The sequence below is a fragment of the Conger conger genome, chromosome 16, assembly GCF_963514075.1.
Source record: "Conger conger chromosome 16, fConCon1.1, whole genome shotgun sequence".
NCBI lineage: Eukaryota > Metazoa > Chordata > Actinopteri > Anguilliformes > Congridae > Conger > Conger conger.
This window is the reverse complement of record NC_083775.1, coordinates 24924152-24948594: the sequence shown is the minus strand read 5'-3', so window position 1 is coordinate 24948594 and position 24443 is coordinate 24924152. Positions and strand designations below refer to the sequence as shown.

Sequence of the window (24443 nt, the reverse complement as noted above, 5' to 3'; positions counted from 1 at the left end):
GCACTGCATGGTACATAGGCCATTTAACGTCCAGAAACTTCACTCACCTAACAAGCAGAGGTTATGCGTTGGGTTACTTTAAAATAAAGTAGGCTCACCTAAAATGTGGGCTTTGTGGACTTTCTGTCTTCTGTTCAAGAGTGATCAGAGCGATTTCGTATTTTGAAGGACTTTGCTTCATGTGCAACCCATTTTGTGGAATGATGTTTTCTGACGAAACCTTGCTGGAGACTATATTTAATTACATAGTTGCAAATTAGTTCCACGTTACGCTTTAGACAAAATAATGAGAAGAGTCTTTTTAAAACAAGCAAAACGGTTTCCATGGATAACTAACGTTACCTTATACGGATGTCTGTTTGCTGGCGGGGACTTTGCGCACCAGTGCATAGCCCAAAGGGAGGAAATTGACTGGAATCACACACGTAATGTCGGCGTGGTGGCCTTCAGTTTTCATGGCAACTTTAATTACTTCTGGTTACGGGGTTTGGAACGGCGTTTCCCCGGAAGATCCGCCAGAATGGTCCTGCGAAAACTGTTCTTGGATCAAACGATCGCATCCCCGTTGGCGACTACCGTCTTCTATACAGGTAGGCTAATTCTGCTGTTTCTTTTAGAGCGACAGAGATACTCAGATCTCACCTTCATGGCTGTTTTTCTACCTAATGAAATGTACAAGTTAATCATTTGGTTAACAGCGTCTACCTCAAGTTCTACGTGACGTTTAATTGATTAACCTCATTCCATTAATTGTGTTCCAGAGAGCGTTTTACAGTAACGTAGGCTATGTAACGTTAGCTCTGGAACATCTGAAGATCCGCTGACTTTTAATGATAACAGCTCTCTCCTTTTCAGGGGTTAGTTTCCTCGAGGGTAAGGAGGATGTTCTCGAAGACTGGAGGGATAAATTCCTCAACACTTACAAGGTAAGGAGACGCTGGCGCAGTACAGGCCGTGAAGAGGAAAGAGCTCACCCCTGATTAACCTACTTTATTGTAATGCTTTTGTACCACGGGCAGAACGCGACAGCTCTTCGACTAATTCCTCTGTTGGATGAATACACGGGACTGGATTTTTTTTTTTTAATGTATAATTGAAATTCAATTGGAGGTTGATATTGATATGATTAATATACATACTGTATGGATCTTTGGCGAGACAATTTGGGTGACAGATAATCTTTAACGCACAAGTGGGATCTCTCTTTCAGGCTTACACCTGTTCCAGGAACACAAGAATGGTCAAATAATTTGCTAAATAAAAACTGATTTATGTACATTTTCTGTCTTTGTGTTCCAGACTGGACTCATGTACTGGCCATTTATGCAGGTAAAACTTTACAATATACTTTACAATGTAATATGTACAAGGTGTTGAGATCAATCAGAGGAATAATAATTTGAGCTGATGACCTCATATTATCAATATTTCTTTGAATTCTAAAAAAGTAGGCCCCAATCCAAATGTTGCAAAGCCCTACTTTGTTGCCAAATGGAATATCTACCAAGTAGTACAGCCTAACACCAGAGAAGGGACCTGTCATACCAAAATATGTACATTCCAACAAGCAAGCGACAAAAGAAGTGACTCATGACATTTAAACTATTCAAACGGGCAATTGCCAATTCATACTTTATTGATTAAATATATGAAATTTAGTTTATCAGTAGCTATACTGCACACTGTAATGGAAGAGTACACAATGTTCCCATAATTCAGTGTTTATAGCTTACATAGATTATCAAAAATCGTAGACACAAGTGCATCTCCTTTTCTTTCTGTCCGTCGCATCTTGGCCTTTCAGTTCCTGAATTTTGTGCTGGTTCCGCTGTATCTGAGGACAGCGGTCATGGGCTGCAGTGCCTTCCTGTGGGCCGCATTCCTGTGCTTCTCGCAGGAGAGCGGGGATGGCACGGCCGCCGTGGCCCTGGCCTGGCTCCTCTCACCGCGCACCAAGCTCCCGCCTCTGGACAGCCGCGAGGAGAAGTGAAGTACTCGTGCCGTGAAACCGAAAATGCAGCAGGCTGTGCCTTTTATGTGGAAAGATGCCTAAAGACCATGCTTGTACCTATCAATGCTAAGGTCGTGAACCCTTCCTGCTTTCCTCAAATTAGACTAATGAAATGAATCAGCTGATGTGTTCTGGCGTATACCAAAACACTGTGTACCAAGTCACTGTTCATCAGATAAGTGAAATGGGGAAATTGTTTTAAAAAACGAAAACACACTTAATTGCTCGATCCATTTTAAGGATAAGACATATTGTATTTATAACTAAGTTTTAATTAAATAGTTTGCTTCTTGCTTAAAGCCATCTGCCTGAAGTCTTCATCGCTGATTTATTTACAGCATTATGTTCAACAGCAGTCATAACAACAGTAACCATGTAGCCACAACAAAACCAGGTAATCATAATCCTTTTGTCTGTTGAAGGAAAAACAAAAGCGGCTGTTGTTATTTATTTACTCAGACAAAGCAAAGACCAGAGGTATATTATTTAGGTGAGTAGTTAAATAAAACTATTGTTGGTTACTTGAAATGTTTATTCAAACAGAATTACATTACATTACATTATTGGCATTTGGCAGACGCTCTTATCCAGAGCGACGTACAACAAAGTGCATACCCATAACCAGGGATAAGTTCGCTGAAAGACCCTAGAGGTAAGTACAAGAATAGGTTGCCATTGACCCAGGTACCTTACATTCAAACAGAAAGGTCAAGCAGCCTATCAGAATAGAGCAGCATGTTCTGTATTGCTGTCACATCTGCACTAGTCTCGTAGAAAAGCTTGGTGTTTCAATAGATGGCACATAATTGTATAAAGCATAGCTTGTCAACCAATTAGGTTCTGATGATGAATTTGATACTTTTTTCCTGCAACATACACCAGAAAGACACATATTCATGAAATCTAACATGGTGTCAATAAGTTAAAACATACCTCATGTAATTGTTTGTAGCCCAAAAATAATTATGTTGACTGTTGGAGAACCATTGCTCATTTACTTGTTGCAAGATCATAGAAAAGTGGTAATTCCTATTGGTGGTGATCTATTTCACTTGTCCTGTGTGTTTGTCTGCTCACATTTATAGCTTTTTGAATCTGCCAACCTCTGTACTGCATTTTTGTGGAATAGTTTATGGGTAAATAAAGGATTTTAAAGAAAAAATTGTAACAAACGGTTATTGGTGAATACACTCAGTGATCACTTTATTAGGTAGACCTGTACACCAGATTGTTAATGCAACTATTTAATCAGCCAATCATGTGGCAGCAACTAAATTTACCCAGGGGCCGCCAGTGGTTAAGGTAAATGACTGGGACACGCAAGGTCAGTGGTTCTAATCCCGGTGTAGCCACAATAAGATCTGCTCAGCCGTTTGGCCCTTGAGCAAGGCCCTTAACCCTGCAATGCTCCAGGGGAGGATTGTCTCCTGCTTAGTCTAATCAACTGTATGTCGCTCTGGATAAGAGCGTCTGCCAAAATGCCAATAATGTAATGTAGTGTAATGTAAATGCATAAAAGCATGCAGATGTGGTCAAGAGGTTCAGCTGTTTTACAGACCAAATGTCAGAATGGGAAAGAAATGTCATCTAAGTGCCAGACAGGGTGGTTTGAGTATCTCAGAAACTTGCTGATCTCCTGCAATTGTCATGCACAACAGTCTCTCAGCTTGCAGAAATGGTGCGAAAAACAAAAAACATAGCAGTAGCAGTTCTGCGGGCAAAAATGCTTTGTTTATGAGTGAGGTTAGAGGAGAAGGGGCAGACTGGTTGAAGGTGACAGGACTATGACAGTAATGCAAATAACCACACAATGCAACAGTGGTATGCAGAAGTGCATCTCTGAACACACAACACGTCAAACCTCTAAGTGGATAGGCTACAGCAGCAGAACACCAATACATCTAAAAAATATTTTTCTAAATACCTAATAAAGTGCTCACTGAGTGTATGCTCTGGGTGCAAATTGGCACATAATTGAGTCTGTGACCACTGAATGGAAAAGACTGTGGCTCATGTCAGTTCCTCGTATTTGACGAACAAAAGTAAGCAGCTGCTGGGTTCTGGTGTCCCTTCTAGTTATACCAACAAACTGCCAGTCAGTGTTCATCAGGGAAACTATGAAAATAATACCATTCCTCACTTCATATTGACTTCATAAGACATATCGCAGTAAATAAAACCCATTACTTCTTGCTTTAACCTGTTATACCCGATCGGCCCGCCAGAGGGCCGAAAAACATACCGGCTTGATCATCCACTAGAAAACATAATAAAACAGGGCAATGGTGTAACAGTGTGAACTGTTGCTCAAAGTTTAGACCCTAATGTTCACAAAACACGATCGAAAGTGTATTTTAGTGCATTTAGAAATGATTTTTAACCTTTTTGGGGCAAATACACGATATTTACAAATGTGGGACAAGTAGAAAGAAATGGTTTTACCGTCGAACAGCCAGCCGCGGTGCGGCCATGTTTGTTGTCCTTTGAAAGGGGAGAAGCTACTGAATCGAATGATATAAATATGGACTACAATACCCAGCTGACCTCACATCCAGGCGTGACACTACTCCATGTGGGTAAAAAAAAAAAGCCAGGTCACATCACAAAGGAATAAGACGGAGCGCACGACCGTTTCGAAAGTTTTTGGTGATTTAGCGAGTTTTATTTGACGCTGTGTTTCTTGCCACAACGGCAAAGAAAGTGTATAACGCCGACAAGGACATGGCCGAGATTAAACCGGAGATTATGACGCAGGCGGACATCAAAATTGAAGATTCTTCTGACTCGGCAACTATGAATGAAATCGCCTCACAAACCTTGGACCAAGTTTATGAGTAAGTTTATTATTTATGTTGAATTGTGAAGTCAGGGCTATTCAATTATATTGAATATTTTTACATAGATAAAATAAGATGGTACTTTATTGATCCCCCAGGGGGAAAATTAGGCGTTTCAGCAGTAGAAAGATTACAGACAGGTTGGAAAAAGAGACACACTAGATAAGGGGGTCTTTGTAGCAGCATAAAAAAGGGATATTGGGGATATTCACATCCATATGTACAGTGACTGTGCGGTATGGGATAGAAGAGATATATACGTACCTGCATGCATTCAGTCTGTAATAAATAAATATAACTATACAAGAATATAAGCCTAAGTATATATGCCTCTTTTCGACCGGGAGTTCCTGGGAATTTAACTCCCAGGAACAAGTACGCAATGAACAAAAGGTTCCTTCAGCCTGCATTTCCACCGGGGGCTAAAGACCCCAGGGAGTTTACGCAAATTAGTCTGAAGAAAAAAAGTGAAAACGTTCCACGTTTTGCAACGCTTACGCCGGTCTGTCTGCTAGCGAGCTGAACTAATAGCAAGCTGTTGTTCTGATGCTACACTGGGTGTGGGTGTGAAACTAATGAAAACCCACCGCAGTTAAGCAGGAGTTGCAAATACTGATTTCGAAAGGAGACAGACTCAGAATTGAAAAAATGTTGCATTTATTCACTTGTTATGGTTTCACATTGCACATAAGTAAAGCCACAGTCCAAATCGAAGACAACAGTCACACTACAATGTGTTGAGAAACACCATTAGACCTGTACGTGCGTCTACATCGTTGCAAAACGCCCGTCTTTTAGCTATCGTTAAATAGCTATCGCTACATAATCGCTTGCTAGCGGGCAGACCGGCGTAAGCATTATGTGCTCGTACAGTAAATTGAGGAACTAAGGTGTTGTGATACAACAAACAAAACAAGCTCTGTACCAGGCATTCCGCCTGGAATACAATGCACGTAAACTCGCCCAATCAGAAATGACCTGCGCTGCTAGCCATATCCACGCTAGTTCCTGGCCATCAGAAAGCTCTACCTCCTGAGCAGGGGCTTTTTTCGGGCTGGATAACGGCTCCGGAACGATGAGATTTGCCAGGCACGTGGTATGAAAACGCGTCGACTTCCGGCGAAATACCTTAGTTCCGGGGTAAAGTTCCACCGGTGGAAATGCGCCATAAGAGTCTGATGGCTGCTGGCACAAAGGAACGTCTGAACCGCTCTGCTCCACTGCATTTGTCTCTTTTGGTCTAATGTACATATTTCATGATGTATTTAGTCCCAAATAATAATTATTAATAATAATAATAATAATTACTGCTGTCACCCGGCCATCTACATCTCCAACTGAGGCATCACCTTCAAGGTTTGTCTGCTCATTATTTGTGTAGTTTTGGTCTCAGAGTTGACATAATATATCCATTACTGCTTCATTGTTATATTCATAAGCTTTTCTGCTGTTAGAAATGTATGTGATTTATCAGTCCTTTGAATATGTTTCTTTCAACATATATTGCTCTGTTTTCTTACAACAGTGATCATAATGCAAAAGATGAGGATGAAAAGTATGTCCCCCCACCACGCATTTCACCAAGACGCAGGCTAGAGCGGTCACCGTCCGCATCCTCATCCTCGAGTTCAGATGGGTCAGGTGGTGGGCAAGCCAGCAAGCGGCCAAGGCTGGCTGCTGGAGATTTTGAGGCTCAGCAGGAGAGGTGGCACAGCAAGGAAGAGCCAGATGTTGAACCTCCAACACTGAAGTTTGAGCCAAAACACCCGCCTGGCCCCAGGATCGACACCACTGTCAACTGGTCTCCTCTCAGCCTCTTCAAGCTGTTCTTCAGCAGTAGTGTACAGCATACCATTATAAACAACACTAATGGCAATGCTGCACGACGACTGGCACAAGGTGCACGCTACAAGTGGTCTCCCCTCTCAGTTGACAAATTTTACATTTTTCTGTCTATCATCCTATTTTCTGGTTTGGCACGTACGCACTCAAGGGCCGACTATTGGAGGAGGGAGTGGCCATACAACTTTTCCTTCCCCAAGAGCACCATGTCCAGGGACCGATTTGAGGCCATCTTTTGGTCTCTTCATCTTTCTGATGTCACAGAAGATGAAGAGAACGAAAAAAAGAGAGGAACACCCCAGTTTGACAAGCTCTTCAAAATCAAGCCACTCTATGGCGAGATTGTGAACACCTGTAACTCTCTTTTCCAACCGAACAAGGACATATCAGTTGACGAGAGGATGGTGGCGAGCAAAGCCAGAATTGGATTCAGGCAATATATGAAAGATAAGCCTACAAAATGTGGCTACAAATTATTTGTACTGGCAGACTCCAAAACTGGCTACACCTGCAACTTTTTCGTCTATCAAGGTAAAGATGAGAGCAAGGTCAAACAGAGGGGACCGAAGGAGGACGGCCTCAGCCTCAGCGTCACATCTGTCATGGACCTGATGAGGTTTGACCTCCTTGGAAAAGGCTACCATCTTTATGTTGATAATTTCTACACCAGCCCGGTACTTTTCAACAAGCTTGCTCAAAATCACATAGCAGCTTGTGGCACTATTCGGGCCAATCGAGAGGGATTTCCAAGAACCACCACCAACGACTTCCCAAAGAACCCTGAGAGGGGAGACATGAGGTGGATCCGTAAGGGCAACCTCCTCTTTGTGCGGTGGGTGGACACCAAAATTGTGAATGTCTGCAGCAGCTTTCACAAGGCATATAGCGGAGCCACTACACTAAGGAAGTTGAAGGGAGCAGATGGACAATGGCAAAGGGGTGTTGTGCACGTTCCTGATGCATGCAAAGACTACAACATGCACATGGGTGGGGTGGATCTCTCAGATGCTCTGATCAACTACTATTCTGTCCATGGCAAGACCATGCGGTGGTACAAAACATTTTTTTACCACTTCATTGACATTGCAGTTGTCAACAGCTACATCCTGCACAAAGCAGTGGCCAGCACTCGAAATCAGACCCCCTTGTCTCATAAACGATTCAGGGAGGTTCTCATGAGGGAAATGGTCGAGCAGGCCAAAGCTATAGTTGCCGAAGCCGCCCCCCGCCCCAGCCTCACCAACACTTGCATGCCTGTGTACCGAGGGAAAACTGGCACTCAAGACCGCAGGAAGTGTGTGGTATGTGCGACCAAGGCAAAGCAGATGCCGGGCTCTAAAGCAAAGGAAATGAAGACACCCATTTACTGCTCCAAGTGCAATGTGTCACTTTGCCTCGTTCCTGAGAGAAATTGCTTTCTGGAGTATCACGGGATGGTGCTTCAGACTGAGTAACTTGGAGTATTCACAGGTATTCCTAACGAGACCCAGAACACTGGGAAGCTGACGTGCATTTGGTGAACCACTTGTTCTTCAGACTTCCCAGTAAGTTGGAGTATTCACAGGAAGTATTCCTAACAAGACCCAGAACACTGGAAGCTGACGTGGCAAGATGGCGCCGGCTTGAGTGGCAAGCCGTCTGTCGCTGTCGCTAGCACACTGTCAAATAGGGGGGAAAAACAGGCGAGGATAGAAATTTCACATTTCTCCTTTGGTTTATTCCAATTTACTCAGGCATAGTAACAGTCACAATCTTTTGACACTGGGAATACATCTCTGAGGTCCCTAGATGTCCATAGACACCAAGAACATGCATATGAACCTTACTATTGTGGAGCAATTCTTCATTTACTTTGGGTATGTCTTTTTAGGTGTTTTTTCTGAAAATATGGCTAGGGCATAACAGGTTAAGCTGACATCTTTCTCATTCTGATTTATTCACAGCATTATGATCAACAGTAGTCATCACAATGCTGTTACATTTACACCCGTCTCATAGAAAAGTTTGGTGTTTGAGTGGATGGGACGCAATATACTTGAATTTATACGTGAATCAATTAGGCGGAGATGATGAATTTTATACTTCTATTTCATCCTAGAATGATAACCGGACAAGAAAAAAAAAAAAAACATGTTCCTGAAATCCAAACAGTAATCATCCAGCCCATCACTGGATACAACAACCATCTGGGCAAATCTTTCACATTCTACACTAAATAATAAACATGCAGCTATAGGGGATGTCTGCACACCGAAGAACTGCAGACTCTGAGAAACCATCACAAGGATTGTTTTGATTCGCTTTTAATGAAATTTGTATTGGGTATATTACGTAATTGAACGTAATTAAAATTTAACATTCTTGAAATAATCAATGTTTTCTGTTTCTTCTCACTTTTGATGTTTGTGATTTCCTCATGGTTTTTTACTTTTCAGAGAACTTGGTAATTTGTGAAATTCTATTAAAGAAAATTATTGTGTCAGAGTGGGGACAGCAGGGCAGGCATTGCAGGAGCAGGAGCTCCTGCCTCTGGATCTCCAGGAGGAGAAAAGACGCAGCCATGTTGTGAGGTTTTGCTTTTGTTAGTGGAAAGATGCCTAAAATAATGCTTTGTCATGTCAAAGCTAAGGCCATGAACACTGAATTTCCTCAAATTTGACTTGAATTTAAGCAGCTACTGTTTTTCTGGTGCCCCTCTGGGTGGTAACTACACACTGCAGTTGATCTCACTGTTCATCAAATTACTACACTTAATTCCTCAGTGCATATTGAGGATAAAACATATTGTAGTTAGCCTGACTAAAGTCATTGTTTGTCTTGTTTGCAGTCACCTGTCCAATCATCCATAGCATTATGACCAAAAATGTTATAACAACAGCAACATTGACTTCCATCTAGCCATAACAAAACAAAGTAATCATAATCCTTGTGGTTGTTGGGGGAAAAATAGATAAGGCTGTTCATATTTATTTACTTCTTTGACAAAGCGAAGATCAGAGGTAAGTGATGTAGATGGGTAGTTCAAGGATGAAAAAATAAAACCATTTTCTGTTTTCTTATTCAAGCACAATAGGTTATTTAAACACAAAGCTATGTCACATAGCAGAATAGAGCAGCAAGGTTTGTGCATTGCTGTTACATTTGCACCCAACTCATATAAAAGTTTGGTGTTTAAATGGATGCACACATTATAATTGTATAAAGCAAAGATGAAATCAACAAATTAGGCTGTGATGAAGAATTTGCTCATTTTATTTAATTCGAGAGCATACACCAGAAATAAAAATTCAACAAAATGTCAATAAGTTAAGATATGACTTTTAAAGCATTCAGTCAGAAATGAATCACCTTTTGACCTTTAATTTCAAATGCATTTTTGTAGATGTTAACCTATATCAGAAAGCATTACAATTGATTAACCAGAATGACCTACCATTCCAGTGCCCTTCAAATTTGACCATCCGACCTAAAGACACATATTATCATCTTCAAAAATGAACAAACAGAATGTTTCTCTCATCAGAAAACCTACAAACAAAGGTTATACACAATTTCAATACATTTGGTCCAAAATAAGGAAAGGTAATTTGGTGATTTTCCTGTTCTGCCCACAATTGATTAAGGATACAGAATCACTGGTGGAGTTGGTGACACACTCCTGAATTTGACAGAGCTGGTGAGGGATCACTGATTAGTGGAGGGGGTACGGGCCATGGTTGAAGGGGTCAGACGTCTCCTAGCCTGCAGAATCACACGGCTTGGCACCAAGGCATCTGCAGCTTGGGCTGAATATTACACAGCATAATAAGTTTCTATCAAGGCTGACATTACATTGTAATCATTTAGCAGACGCTCCTATCCAGAGCGACGTACAATAAAGTGCAAATCAGAACCAGTGATTACGCATTACAATTGCAGTCTGGACAAAACAAAACCAACCAAATACAGAACCCCCACCTTTGCAGTTAGCTGAAGCGGATGCCACACAACATTTGTTGGGAGTTGGGGTCTTGATGAGTTCCAAGCTGGAAAGGGAGTGCTGGTCCTTGGAAGTCTTGAGAAACCTCCGAGCCTTAAGTATCACACGGCCTGACACCGAACTGGGCGCCTGGAGAACATGTTGAGTTCAATTAACTATGTGGTACACAGAGAGGTTCAGTATTCCCAATGGGAATGGTGAAGGAAGGAAGTGTGATGTCATCATGACACACATCTGAGATGTTCAAAATCTAAAAAGCACAATATTAATTTAGGGTGCTTTAGCAGGTGTCTCATTTATTCTCATTAATTCCCACAATTTGTTGATATGGGCGGCCTGTAGCGTAGTGGTTAAGGTACATGACTGGACCCGCAAGGTCGGTGGTTCAATCCCCGGTGTAGCCACAATATGATCTGCACAGCCATTGCTGCATTAACCCTGCATTGCTCCAGGGGAGGATTGTCTCCTGTTTAGTCTAATCAACTGTACATCACTCTGGATACGAAAAGATACACAACGGTGTGGAACAGGTCTGAACAGACTGACCTCGGCCTTGCAGCATGTCCCCTCAGGTGCCCCCGTCCCAATCCTTCTCCCTTTGGAGCTCTTAGAGCCGGTGGATTCGGCTGCAGGACGCTGCGCGCCGATGCTGGAGACCAGGTTACATGGCACAGAGCTTAGTAAGTAAATATCTGTTATTTAAAAAAAGGTTATAATATAAATGGTCACATAACTCTGTTTATCAGCAGGATTTTTAGTTGCTTGTACAGCTGTTTCTCACCCTTGTGAAGGCACCGCCAGAGCCTCGCCCATTTGTGCCGACATGCCCATGAACTTGACGGACTGAATGTCAGGAACAGCGCAGGTCTGACAACAAGCGAAACAAACAGACATTTTTTCATTGACTAATGGAGCAAACAATACGCCAATGTATGAGCACACAGTATGGACACATATGAACATGAGTATGACTCGCTTGGCTGCATGTAAAGATGGCAGACCTTTACCTGGTTTTTGATGTTCTTCTCCTCCCTCTTCTTGCTCAGGGTGTCCCAGGGCTTGAGAGAGGGTCTGGAAGCCATGGCTGTTCTCAGGGACATAGCTGGGGTCACTTGCTTCTGCACAGAGGGGGAGGATAAACGTCATCAGGACAGAAGCGTTAAAACCAGAGTCATTGTTAGTGGTGTACAAGTGGAGAACAGAGGGCTTACCTTGATGCCGTTGGTCTCCAGTGACTGCCGGATGCGCTGTCTGTTCAGGCTGAACACGCCCCAGGATAGAGGTGATTCCTGTACCAGAATCCTCCTTACTACCTGGATGACAGGTACCTGCTTCTTTCCGACAGCCTGGGCTGTAGGTCCCTGTTTCTTTCCTATAGCCTGGGCTGTAAGTCCCTGTTTCTTTCCTATAGCCTGGGCTGTAAGTCCCTGTTTCTTTCCTATAGCCTGGGCTGTAGGTCCCTGTTTCTTTCTCATAGCCTGGGGCGTAGGTCCCTGTTGCTTTCCTATAGCCTGGGCCGTAGGTCCCTGTTTCTTTCCTATAGCCTGGGCCGTAGGTACCTGCTTCTTTCCTACAGCCTGGGGCAGGAATGTAAGAAGGAACTCAAGAACACAACTTCAGCACAAAACTGTCCACTTCTATGGTTGGACTACATTCTGCTATTTCCCATGGAATGAAGCCTGGGGAAACTAACCGGGAAAGGCAGGTCGGTTGGAATGCTGCTATAATTCCTGGTGGCTGTGGCACCGCGGTGTGTTTGTGCTCCGGGGAAGAAGTGGCGCTCCCATATTTGCCGGCTTTTCACAAGCACACTTTTGGCCCAAAGCTGCACAAAACCAAGAAACATGAAAGGCAGGTCATAACTCCGGCCTTGCGCGACCAATAACAACACATTTTTTATCAGGAAGTGATAAGTAACCAAAAATACATTTTGCCCATTTATTTGCTAGATCTGATTCGTGCTGATGGTTTGTTTATTTATGTGATGTTTATTTTAGTAGGGACAATGCCAAGAGACATGACGTCATTACTGCCAGTTTACACCAGTTCATGTAGCTGATGTTCTGCATACAAAGATTATAGTTTCTAACTCCCGTCCCTAGTTTGGTGGTCAGTGAGTTAATTGCCATGCTAGGATAACATTTACCTTTGTTCATTTGTTAGATTCTTATGTCTAAAGCAACTGAAAATAGCCATATTGAAAAACAGCAGCAATTGCCAACAATAGGCTGGGCGAGCAGCCTTTTAATGTCATTTAATGAGATTGTATTTTGAAACTGAATGAAATCACTCACCTTGTTTATGTTTTCCAAGAACTTCAATTTGTGCGGAGGTGGCAAGGATGTAGCAGGGGTCACCTATTCAACAGAGGAGTCACACTCAACCATACAAAAGATTACAAAATAATATTAATCAAGGGTTCAGTGTCACTGTGACATGTTATCAGTAATGTAATGTGCAATGCACAACTGCAAATTCTGAATTAGTCTGTTAGCAGAAGCAACTACCAGTTTTATTTCAGAAATTGACTTTTTTTCTTGGTATTGCCTCATGGCTGAACGTACTGGTTTTGTAGAGGTCCAAGTTCTGATAGGACGTAGTCGTGGACAGGGCCAGCCTAAACCTGGTCTGCCTGAGTTCACCCGTGACCCATGCCGGGGAAAACTCTGTCTCCTGGGGTGGAAGTAGTCACACTCCCAAAAGGACAGGATTGGCCGCACTGCATCGACCACCAGGAGGACCCTGAGGCACACGGGCAGCTGACCAGGGAAGGAGAGAGGAACGGGAAGAATTATGGAAACATGACAATGAAGCAGGAAGTGGTGATAATGGGGGAAAGCAGAGAATGAATCACACCAGAGATAGCAAAATACTTTACCTACCACACTTTCTTTTTAAACTATACTTTTTAAACTAAAGCTTGATAAAATGGCCTAAATAGCAATTATAACTGAGATAATGTGATAACTGAGAATTATGGAAGTCGTTCTGTCCCCCATGCAAGATGGCTGACAAATTCATAGCAACTTGCTCTAAAAGAAATTAACACTCATAAATGTTAAAAATATCTAGGTATTCAACATAGTGGTAATGATGACATTAAAAGTAACGCGGTGTGTAGTAGATACAGTGAAACTAGTGTTGTGCAGGTACAGAAACAATTCAACTGAACTGCATGTCAAATGTTGTAACAGGTATAATTATAGCATAGCATGGTACATTTAACTTATATCTGAAAAGTTTCTGCTAGTCCTCGACTATTTAAACTTGACAGTATTGTAAGTTCTTCTGAGAGTTGTCAAATTAATTTTATTGATGTTTAAGGACAAAACAGCCAACTATAAATGACTCACCATGGCCCAAAACAAGTACCACCCAGAGTTATAGGTCTCCCACATGGTCTCAGATATTCAGAGCTTGTGTCAAAATCATCTTGCTGTTGTTTTTAAACTGCTACACTGCTAAAAGAAATGCTGAGGCTATGTCCTATATAACAGTCGCTGTAACAGGGTTCTATGACAGCAAATGTCACAGTGTCAAGGTGGCTAAGGTTCTGGGGCATCAATTGTGACATCACAAGTCTGGCCATTAGAAACCTAAAGTGTCTGTATTTACATTTAAAAATAAAAACATACGAAATGTAGACACAAATAAACTAAAGCTTTATAAAATGCCACACATAATCTGGAAACAATTTCTATGGTAACGGAATGGCAGCTGAGCCCATTACTCAGCAAGATGGCTAGCAAATTGACCATTGGTAAATGCTAGAGACTAAGAGTTATAAGAAACATGCAGAACTAAAAACATATTTTCTCTGTCCATCATTTTCCCCATAAAACTTTAAACTTCTGACTGGGAAAAATACCAATATTGAAGGAAGGTGACTAATGCAAATAACCACGAATTACAACAGTGGTAAGCAGAAGAGCATCTCTGAGCACACGATGTGTCAAACCTCTAAGCGGATAGGCTACAGCAGCAGAAGACTTAATAAGTCGAAAAAATAAGTCTAATAAATACTTAATAAAGTGCTCACTGGGTGTATAGTTGAGGGCATAAACCCACAAATCCCACTGTGGCTTGTCACCCCACCCATCCACAACAAACTGTACCATGATGTTCAATAAATATTTTTAGTGCTCATTTCATCATTGAATTGCAGCTGAATCATGCAATGACATCACGGTCAAATGTCATGCATGGCACAACTTTCCAAGTGACTTTCAAGTTTTTTAAAACTCATTTTCTTGCACATGTGTCGAAGTTGATAGAGCCCTTTCTAGCAAGTTACGACGATCAAGCAAGCAAGCATTGTCACTTTTCCGTGTGTTCAAAACATGTGATTAGATTACGTCACTTTCTCGGAGTTTTTTTGGACCCCTAATTTCACTTGTCCAGACCGTAGTTTGACTAACGTTAGTTCCTTTTTTTTTTCCCCCATTCCAAATGGGTGGTGCTTGCTATTACTAAACATAGGTTTCCACGCCACTTTTCTATTCTGTTACAAAGCACATATCATCACCAGATAAAGAGCCAGAAGATCGCATTCCTGACTGCGGTACGTGAAAGGTTAGATTCTATCGTGTGTGAGATTAAAATGTTCACAAGTGTGCTACTGTGACAAAGGACTCGCTAGCTAGCGCTACTTCGCTAAGTTAGCTCCAGCTGTGTCAGCTTGGGTGTGGGTCAGGAAGAAAATTGTAAGTTGTGCTTTTCACATGAGCTATTTGTACATTAGCTAACTGGAAGATCCAGTGTCGCCGTAACTTTACATTTGTTCTACAACTTGTTGTGAAGTTGAGCTAACATTAGCTTCTTTCGGGGAGTTATGCACTTTGTTGCTCAGCTAGCTATGATAACACGTCAGCTAAAATAGCTAAATTGGCTAACCTAACCTGACTGACTTAGAATTTGACTTAGCTAGCTAATGTCAGTCCTCAGTCAAGTGTTAGCCAAGTTAGTTGATCGAATTATTCAACGTCTAAGTCATTAAAGTCATTTGCACGATAGCTTCTAAATTGGTGTCAGTATGCTGAATATCAACTAGAGTCTAGACTAGCCACAGCAGCCGGTTTTATCATTTAACTCACAAAATACGAAACGGGAATTGTATCTCTGAACAGGTGGCCAAAGCAGAGTCTTGCACATTTATTGATTGTTGATTTATAACAGTGTTTAAGGACTTTACATCGACCGTGTGTGACAGAGAGATAAATTGAAAATATTTGACAGGAAATTACATTTAGGCTAACTTATTTCTTAAACTTAGTGTTATTCATTCATTTAGTTAGCTAATGTACAGTAACGTGCTTTATATTCTCACGATATCGAAGTTATGTACTGAATGATGCCGCAGTGTGTGAAATCGCTATAAAACTTTGAAAGTCCAGCCTGATGTCACTCCAAAATATGTGAAACCAGTTCAGCTGTAGCCAGCTTGAAAGGATGTGTGCAGGTCCTTGTCAGGCCCACACATCACAGCCTGTGAAACTGAAGCCGTGTATTGTACTGAGGAATAACTGACATGCCCGTCTTGTTTTCTTCTGACATGGCCTTTATAGAGGGTTTTTTAATTCTTGCTGGTGACGAATCAGTGTTGCCTAGAACCCCCTCCCATCTTGTACCTGTAGTCATTTACATCAGCACTGCTCATCATTCGCTACCGTTTCCCGGTGACATTGAATTAAAAAAGCCCTCTCCTTCCCTCTCAGATACTGCAGGTTCAGGTGGGTCTCACTGCACAGGAATGGGGGAGCCCAAGTCCCCCAAGTTCCTCTCTGCAGAGGAAGAACTGAGTTACTGGAAGGAGCAGTCTGCAAAACACCAGCAGAGGTACCCGACGTCTTGTGTATATATATTCATACTCACTCACTCACTCACTCACTCTCTCATTCACATACACACACATAAACACACATACACTCTCTCACACACACACTCACATAAACACACATAAAAATGCACACCTTAATACGATGTGTATATGTCCGGAGGGGAGGGGGTTTTGTAGCTGGTTGGTTGTGGGGTAATCCCCCCTCCTCTCCAGGGCAGCGGAGGCGCAGGAGGAGCTGCAGGAGTTCCAGCAGATGAGCCGGGACTATGAGGCCGAGCTGGAGGAGGAGCTGAAGCAGTGTGAGGCTCGGAACCGCGAGCTGCTGAACCAGAACAACCGCCTGCGCATGGAGCTGGAGAGCTACAAGGTACTGTGTGCCGCTGCAAATTAAGCTCTGACCGCACTCGACCACAGAGACTTTACCGCAGATTAACCGCAGTCAGCCGCTAAACGGACTAACCGCACACAGCCGCAGACTGACCCAACAACCACAGACGGACAAGAATCAATGGCAAACTAAACTCACTTGAACACAGACTAACCATACTCAATTGGCAGGCTAAACAGGCTAGCTGCGCACAACCATACTAACTGAAGATGAACCGCACGGTCACTGACCAGCCACTATCATGGCAGACTAACCTCGCTGAACCGCAGAGTAACCATATTGTGACTCTGCAGGAGAAGTACGAGGCCCAGCACTCAGAGGCCTTCAGACACATCTCCACTCTGGAGGGGGACCTGGCCGAGACCACGGCCATCAGAGACCAGCTGCACAAGTACATCAGGGAGCTGGAGCAGGCCAACGATGACCTGGAGAGAGCCAAGAGGTGAGCCTGTGGGCAGGGCTTTTACTGAGCTGTGCTCCGATTTGGCTGTTGAGGGTAGCATGTGATGTGACTGAATACACTGCAAGCAATGGCTGTCTTAATCGTTTTTAGTCTTGTAATATGACTTTTAATTTTTTCCCTCAAGTAGAAAATATTGGCTTGTTTTAAGTTACTGTTTTCTTGACAGTAAATCATAACTGACATTTTCTCACCCCATTGGCAAATCCTGAAATAAATCAAACTTTCTCACCCGATTGCCTTTTTAGTTTTGTCTAATTTAGCGAAAAAGTAAATAAGTCTAAAAATAAGACTAGGATACTTCTTAAGACTGACATATTTTTAAAGCCTGTGCCTCAGAGACAAGAAACAACTGAAAAATGCTTTAAAAAGACAACCCCAAATTAATTTCCAAAGTCTGGGTCACTAGTTATGGTTCATGGGTTGAAGTTCTGGGGTTAAGGCTGCCCTAGATGCCCCTGTGCACATGAGCTGTGGAATGCTGTCCAGTTGAAGCCCGCTCAAAATTCGGTCGCCTGCCAATCACCCCCTCCCTCTCTGTTCTCCACCCGCAGGGCCACCATCATGTCTCTGGAGGACTTCGAGCAGCGCATGAACCATGTGATCGAGCGGAACGCCTTCCTGGAGAGCGAGCTGGACGAGAAGGAGAGCCTGCTGGAGTCAGTGCAGAGGCTGAAGGACGAGGCTCGAGGTCAGGGCCTGTACCCTGCCCCTCTGGGGAACAATAATAGCCATGAAGGCTCAATGTAAACCCCTGTCTACACAGATTATGTGCAGTTTATAAACCCTGCCTGTGTAGACTTGTGTTACGTGTTCATTATACACCCTGCCTGTGTAGATATGTTATGTGTTCATCTCATGCCCTGTCTTACGACCAGCGTTGATACAATCTAGTTTATAGGCAAGTGGTGTACTAGGTACACTTTAGTGGTAGGAAAATGGTGATCATTATTGGGCTGAACAGCTGGGCCTGTTGTGCCTGTGTTATGCACTCATTGTGTTCCCTGCCTGTGCAGATCTGCGGCAGGAACTGGCTGTGCAACAGAAGCAGGAGCGGAGGCCGAACCTCACCCTGGGCAAAGACACCGACTCCCTGCCCCGGTCCCTGTCCAACCTGCCCCCGATCCTGGGCTCGTCCGCCCCACCCCCCCGCAGCCCCCTCACCTTCACTGCTTCCTCACCGTCCTTCCAGCGAGGTGAGGACAGCACGGCGTGGGGATACCCGCAACTAAATGCGTCCCTGCTTTTTATTTGTTTTTATGGGGTAACCCCAGGTTCCTCTTTTATAGTTTGCCGCATTTTCACAGAACGCCTGGAAGTGAGTGTATGCCAGTTGGTCGGTTTGCTCAGTGGGTGGTCGTGTTTCTGTTCCGTAATTGTGTGCCTGACAACATTTGTGCCAAAATGTGACAACATTCCGCCTAACTTCGGGCTTTGCTAATGAACCAATGGGGAAGTAATACTTCTGACGAGTCGTGTGGGCTGGAGTTCAATCGGGGACGGCTGTTCAAACCACTCAGGAGGTATTGCGGTAAATGATGTGCACTCTGACACAAGCCACGGTGTTTACTTGGGAGTTTTACAGTTTTAAAAGGCCGGAAAACCTCTCGACGTGTCCAAAAGTCCTGTGTCCATGGATACAGACGATGTAACCACTTTGGAGGATTTGGTTAGGCAAACACAGGGAGAACAACTGTTTCACCGGTCTCTGTGGTTACGTATAAGTGCGGAGTGTCTCCCCATTGTGACTCCCATAGTTAGTCATAAGAGAGGCATGTAGAGTTTGGGGGAAAAGGTCAGCTTGCTTGCTCGCCATGAGGAGTCATTAAAACCAGTTATTGTAGATACCAGTTTTTTTTATGAGTTTATACAGGGAGTAGCATTCAAGGTAACCATAATTGGCTTATTCACTTAAAAGAGTATCCCTTTATTACAAATGTGTTTTTAAGTTGTTGGTATAAACAAATTAATTTTTTAAAAGCAAGATGGATACTACAGTAGAGGAAATTACAAACGGCCCTGTATATTAGGGTGATGTCGGTTAGTTACAGCTGGTCTTTAATAGCAGTTGACACCACGTATACCCTGACTAACTAACCGGTGTTGTGTCACAGTATGGGTGCCTCCATTTTGTAAGCCTGTTCAGGAAAATGCTCTTTTGTGTTTGTGTGTTCAGCTGATAGCATGACGGCGTCCTCCCTCACCACATCGGCCCGGATTTCAGCCCTCAACATCGTCGGGGAACTGCTGCGGAAAGTGGGGGTAAGAGCCACACCCGTTCACCACCCTTTCAAAATAAGAGCCCCCATCACCATCTCTTCTAAAATACGCCTCCAACCCCCATCATCACCTTTCAAAATAAGAGCCTCGAATCGACTCCACCACCCCCTTTCAACAGCTTTTAACTGGCATCATGTACATTCAGAATAAATTGTAATTCCTTTCAAATTAAAAGCCTCAAATCTCCCATCACGGCTTTTTAAAATGAAACCCTTGCCATTTTGTTTCAGAACCTGGAGTCGAAGCTAGCCACCTGCCGGGATTTTATGTACGACCAGAAGTTGAGCAGGGTGACGCCCACCGGGGGCCCCAGGACATCTACCTCCTCCCAAGACGGTGTGGAAAACCCACCCAGTGCCAACGGCATGCCTGCTTTTGAGAAGGGGTGAGGAGCGTCGCCTGACCTCCCATTGGATTACACTCACTTCTGCCAGAGTACAGATTTAGGTCCTGATATATGTAATGATATAGTATGTACTTAAAATGGTGGCACTGGTGTAATGGTTAAGCAACTGAAGGCTGTAGGTTAAATTTTCAGCTTTGTCTTGCAAAAGTAGATTTACGACTACTATGAAAATGAATTGCTTTAATTTGTAGAATACCTTTGCTGTATATGTTATATATTTGAATAGCTGGGTGTAACTTATGTATTGTATATACATTATGAGCTGAATGCAGGCCTCTGGGCTGAGATACTGATGAGGGTGCCTGGGTCTGAGGAGGTCACGGTAACGGCAGGGTGATTGTGTGTTGCAGGTTAGCGAAGCGGCTGGACTATGGGCCGGGCCCCAAGATTCTCCTGTGATCACACCTTACAGATGCACACTCACACCAGAGAGAGACACACACACACAGACACACACATGCACCACGCACCCACCAGAGAGAGATGCACACACACACACACACACACACACACACAACCCTGCACTTTGCTGCGTCCACAGCAGGCCTGCCTGTCTCTGAATGGCCTTTGGCTAGCCCCTCCCCCAGCCCCCAGCCCCCACCCCTGCAGATGTCCCCAAAGGCCTGACTCTTCCTCCTGCTACTCAGAACCTGGGGTTGGGTCGGGTTTGTTCACAGATGTACCGGAGACCTGAAATTAACCAACCCAGCGATCATCCCTGCTTACCCAAACTGACCTTCTCTTGAAACGAGTAGAGGGGCGGGGCCTGCCAACGATGGGCATTTGGCTACTGCCTTGTGAACTAGGTTTACCTCTTGTGTCACTTTACAGCTGTAGCTGTCTTCAGACGGAAAGGTCCAGAATGTGCTGTGTGTTTGGCCTTTTCCCCTTCCCCTCCCATAGAGGAGAACAAGGAACGGAAAGTTGCACACTGACACCAAGCTGCATTCAGAGAACGTGTGCACTTATCTGAAATCTACTGTTAGTTTTTTGTTTTGTTTTTTTGTTTTTATTTTAATTGGGAGGGCGGTTCAGAGCAAACGTATGCTCAAATACTGCAAGACCAGTCACACGGGCCGACACTGATACCCAGTGGCCAATGGACAGAACAACAGCTGGAAGGACTGAGGCAGTGCTGAGATGGTTTGGTCCATTGACAAGGAGAAGCCTTAGCTCTGCTTCTGCGTTCCTTCTGTCCCCTCTGTGTCTTTACTACAGGAGATTCTGCTTGGCAGCAGGAGTATTTGTTGCCGTGTTACAGTACAGAATGCCCTTGGAGGCGGCGTTGGACTTGGTCCTAGCCTTTAACAAGTACTTATGAGCCGCTTCACATTGTAATGTTTTCAGCGGTAGAGAGACAGCACTTGTAGCGTTTAGTAATGCAGATCTCAGTACTCGTGGGTCTGTAGGATGTGCCTTGGCTCACAGCCTGGCTGTAGAGAATAGTCACTTTAGTGTTAAGCCGGGTATTTCACAAAGCTGTCTAACTCCCTAAGCTTGACTTCTGTACTGAGTAAAACCTGGAACCCCCTCAAATATGGAACATGGACTAAAGTAAAAAAATAACTTCCAGGTTTTACTCAGCGCGGAAGTCCAGCATGCTCAGATAGCCAGCTTCATGAAATACATCTGAGGCATCTTCAGGTGCTTTCTCTGTCATGGTGAAATACTGCATGATCCTGAATCTACCTCTAAATTGATCTAGGAATCTTCAGTGCTTTATTTTTTGGCCGTAGAAAAGATCTGTCCCAGCCCAGGTGGCTGACGGCTGGTGTTTGTGATGGCCATGACTCCTGAACCTGCTTCCTGAAACCGCGATGTTTGAAAATGACAGAATGTGGAAGGGAGGCACGGTTAATCATGATAAACATTTTTCCCCTCGGAATGCAGTTTTACTTCTGATGAAAAACGGGCTGCTGCATGTTCAGGCAGTTTTTTGGTTGACTTGAACTTCTCTCTTTCTTCTTATCTTATTTTTGTGGTTGTGCGGAGCCATCATCACTTCCAGACCACCATGTTTTGCTGTGGTTGTCTGTGCGTTTTGTGTGGTTATTGCACATCTGCGCTTGAGGGCACAAGAAGGTCAGGCAGCCTCAGGTGAACCCAGCCTTTCCCCCGTGTCAGACTGTCAGGGAGGGAGGAGACCCCTCTCTAATCTGCTGATGTTTCTGAGGAGGAGACTAATGTAGTCTGTACGCTCTTTCCAGCTGTGGCTTCAGTGTGTAAGGAGAGGACAGGCCGGTTTCTAAAAAAGGAGAGCACATTGTCTTTTTTTTGTTAGTTTTTTTGCTAAGCTCATGAATTTGTAAATTTAATGTACTGGAGGTAGGGGCGAGAAGCAGATTTAAGTGTGTTGTCCAGAGTTGAGGAAAAGCATGCTGCACTTAGACTGAACCTACATCAGATTTCTCCTGTAGGTTCAGACCCACAGAGCACGAGAGGCGAAAAAGTATATATATAAATAAAACGAATGGAACCGGCTTCTGTGCTATAGTGATGATCTAAAAGTCATATCATATTACAAATATATAATTGAACCTGTTTTTATAAATTAATAACGAAGATATACTCAATGATAACATTGAGGCTATCTTGAAGAGAGCACACGGCAAGAGTCACCCAAGGTCAGATCTTTGTGGGAAAAGTTGCTAAGGTAACTAATTCACCAAAACCGGAAACTATTTCCTTTGCAAGGGTCTGCTTCATTTTGTCACTGTGGAAGCACTCGATTGTGGGTGCTCCTGGCAGTGTAGATTTAGCATGTGGGTCACCCTTCGAAGTTTACACTTAAATTCAAAATGTTACTTTGAACTTGTGCCTGACATGGTCATAATGTCTAATGGTTTGATGGGGTCTCCAGTATTGGACCTTTGCATTCAGTAATAGGTGTCTTCCTTCTTGGACTATTTTGGTGTTTGAAATTCGAACCCTTAAAATGAAACGAGTCTGTGCAAATACACATACCATGGATTTCTTCTCCCAGAAAGGAATGTAAGGCATGTTATATTTTGTGAAATGTGGAATTGTGAATACTTCCATGAAGGTTACGTGTTTTATGTTAAAAATATGAATTGAGGATGTTTAGTCCCCAGGGTGCCAAAGTCCTTCAGTGTGAGCGAGGGACTCGCACAAGTGCTACTCTGGTGTTGTCACGCAGACCAGTCTGACTGCATTTTAAAATGTGTTTTCCCACTTCAATTCTGTCTTCTCAGAGTTCAGGGCTGAAAAACACTGCAGTTAGTGTGAAAACATTCCTGCCCTGGTCCATTTAGCTAGTTGGTTAGTCTTTTGGTATAAGGGCACTAACGAACAGGTAGTGTTACTAATGGTAGGTAGGTGTTGGGTTGGTGACAAGCAGATGTAGGTAGGTGTTTGGTTCGTCAGAGGTATCGGTTAGATGTTTGGTTAGTGAGAGGCAGTGGTTAGGTGTTGAGTTAGTGAGAGGTATAGGTATGTTCTGTAGGCTAAATGTTACAGGCTGTTTCTCAGGGTCACTTTGAAGCCATATTTGCACACATGCATTCCAATAGCAGGTAATGGAATCCCAGATGAGTGAGACCTGTAGAGGTGTACAGGTACGTTTTCCATGGATTCTGCTGTTACAGTTTTGAGATTTCTGCTCCCGTCTGTAGTGACCGGATAGGTTGCATTATGCCATTCCTGACCTTGACTGCGTTCATGTCACAGCCTTGCTTGTCAACCAGATGTGCTCAGTCTCTTAACAGCAGTTCGATTTTACTGCTGCCATTTTCCTATTGTTTTGTTTGTTTGTTTTTCTATTTTTTTGCATTAAAAAAAACTTTTAAGTGCATTGGAAAAAGTGTTTCCTACTACACAAACACAAATGTACACACCTCCACACAAACCAAACTTGCGTGAGCACTGAGTTTTATTTCCTCACTTTGATTCTGAAGCAGTTTCACAAATGCAAGGCCATTGGGAGGAGGAATATAGAACATGAATATAATATGACTGCAGAGATTTATTTGGTTCTGGGGCGTCCAAACCCTTAAAAATAGACTTGGACCAGGAGCTTAAAAAACAATCTTAATTAAGCACAAAATTATTGAAAAACTGACTCAAAAGTTGCATTAATGGTAATGATGTTATTCATTGTTCATGCTGCATCTCCATTAGGATGTTTTTATGAGTGGATAGTGTGGGCTGTTTTACAACCTGGAGTACATATCTCCACCATGTGATGTTTTGCATAGTTAAAACTTCATTGTGAGCAGTGTCTAATTTGGATGTTACGCAAAATGGCCTTGAGTTAGCAGTGGGAAAATGAAAAGCCACAGGGGCAGATCACCAGGGGTAAAAACCTGAGCCTCTAATGTGGAATAATCTGGTATGTTTGGAAAGTCGGTCTGAATGCAGATACAGATGGAATCAGAACCTGCTAAG

General features: G+C 43.4%; 3 protein-coding genes across 6 annotated transcripts; all 3 read left to right on the top strand.

The window, feature by feature from the left end:
• Positions 1-286: 286 nt before the first annotated feature.
• On the top strand, positions 287-3139 carry mpv17l (MPV17 mitochondrial membrane protein like). Its single transcript, XM_061223022.1, has 4 exons — positions 287-590; positions 856-926; positions 1300-1329; positions 1805-3139. The coding sequence occupies exons 1-4, from the start codon at positions 287-289 to the stop codon at positions 1988-1990; spliced, it is 591 nt and encodes a 196-aa protein (XP_061079006.1). The 3' UTR covers positions 1991-3139.
• Positions 3140-4578: 1439 nt separating this feature from the next.
• Positions 4579-9008, top strand: LOC133113893 (piggyBac transposable element-derived protein 4-like). Its single transcript, XM_061223021.1, has 2 exons — positions 4579-4845; positions 6374-9008. The coding sequence occupies exons 1-2, from the start codon at positions 4733-4735 to the stop codon at positions 8142-8144; spliced, it is 1884 nt and encodes a 627-aa protein (XP_061079005.1). The 5' UTR covers positions 4579-4732; the 3' UTR covers positions 8145-9008.
• Positions 9009-15078: 6070 nt separating this feature from the next.
• Positions 15079-23848, top strand: LOC133115336 (nuclear distribution protein nudE homolog 1-like). Of its 4 annotated transcripts, none has more exons than XM_061225189.1 (9): positions 15079-15230; positions 16384-16504; positions 16719-16872; positions 17187-17335; positions 17908-18044; positions 18370-18549; positions 19530-19615; positions 19864-20018; positions 20390-23848. In XM_061225189.1, the coding sequence occupies exons 2-9, from the start codon at positions 16419-16421 to the stop codon at positions 20436-20438; spliced, it is 996 nt and encodes a 331-aa protein (XP_061081173.1). In that variant the 5' UTR covers positions 15079-15230; positions 16384-16418; the 3' UTR covers positions 20439-23848. The 4 variants fall into 4 exon arrangements, with proteins under 4 accessions (XP_061081173.1, XP_061081177.1, XP_061081174.1 ...); XM_061225193.1 differs by having other exon boundaries at positions 16666-16872; XM_061225190.1 differs by having other exon boundaries at positions 15079-15241.
• The last annotated feature ends 595 nt before the right edge of the window (positions 23849-24443 follow it).

What these genes read in the sequence shown, in the direction of transcription:
- mpv17l (XM_061223022.1), top strand. Translation starts at nt 287, where the DNA reads ATGAGAAGAGTCTTTTTAAAACAAGCAAAACGGTTTCCATGGATAACT. An exon ending in GACTACCGTCTTCTATACAG is followed by an intron (nt 591 to 855) that starts GTAGGCTAATTC and finishes TCTCCTTTTCAG; the next exon opens with GGGTTAGTTTCCTCGAGGGT. An exon ending in TGTACTGGCCATTTATGCAG is followed by an intron (nt 1,330 to 1,804) that starts GTAAAACTTTAC and finishes TTGGCCTTTCAG; the next exon opens with TTCCTGAATTTTGTGCTGGT.
- LOC133113893 (XM_061223021.1), top strand. Translation starts at nt 4,733, where the DNA reads ATGGCCGAGATTAAACCGGAGATTATGACGCAGGCGGACATCAAAATT. An exon ending in ACCTTGGACCAAGTTTATGA is followed by an intron (nt 4,846 to 6,373) that starts GTAAGTTTATTA and finishes TTCTTACAACAG; the next exon opens with TGATCATAATGCAAAAGATG.
- LOC133115336 (XM_061225189.1), top strand. Translation starts at nt 16,419, where the DNA reads ATGGGGGAGCCCAAGTCCCCCAAGTTCCTCTCTGCAGAGGAAGAACTG. An exon ending in TCTGCAAAACACCAGCAGAG is followed by an intron (nt 16,505 to 16,718) that starts GTACCCGACGTC and finishes CCTCCTCTCCAG; the next exon opens with GGCAGCGGAGGCGCAGGAGG. An exon ending in CTCACCGTCCTTCCAGCGAG is followed by an intron (nt 18,550 to 19,529) that starts GTGAGGACAGCA and finishes TTGTGTGTTCAG; the next exon opens with CTGATAGCATGACGGCGTCC.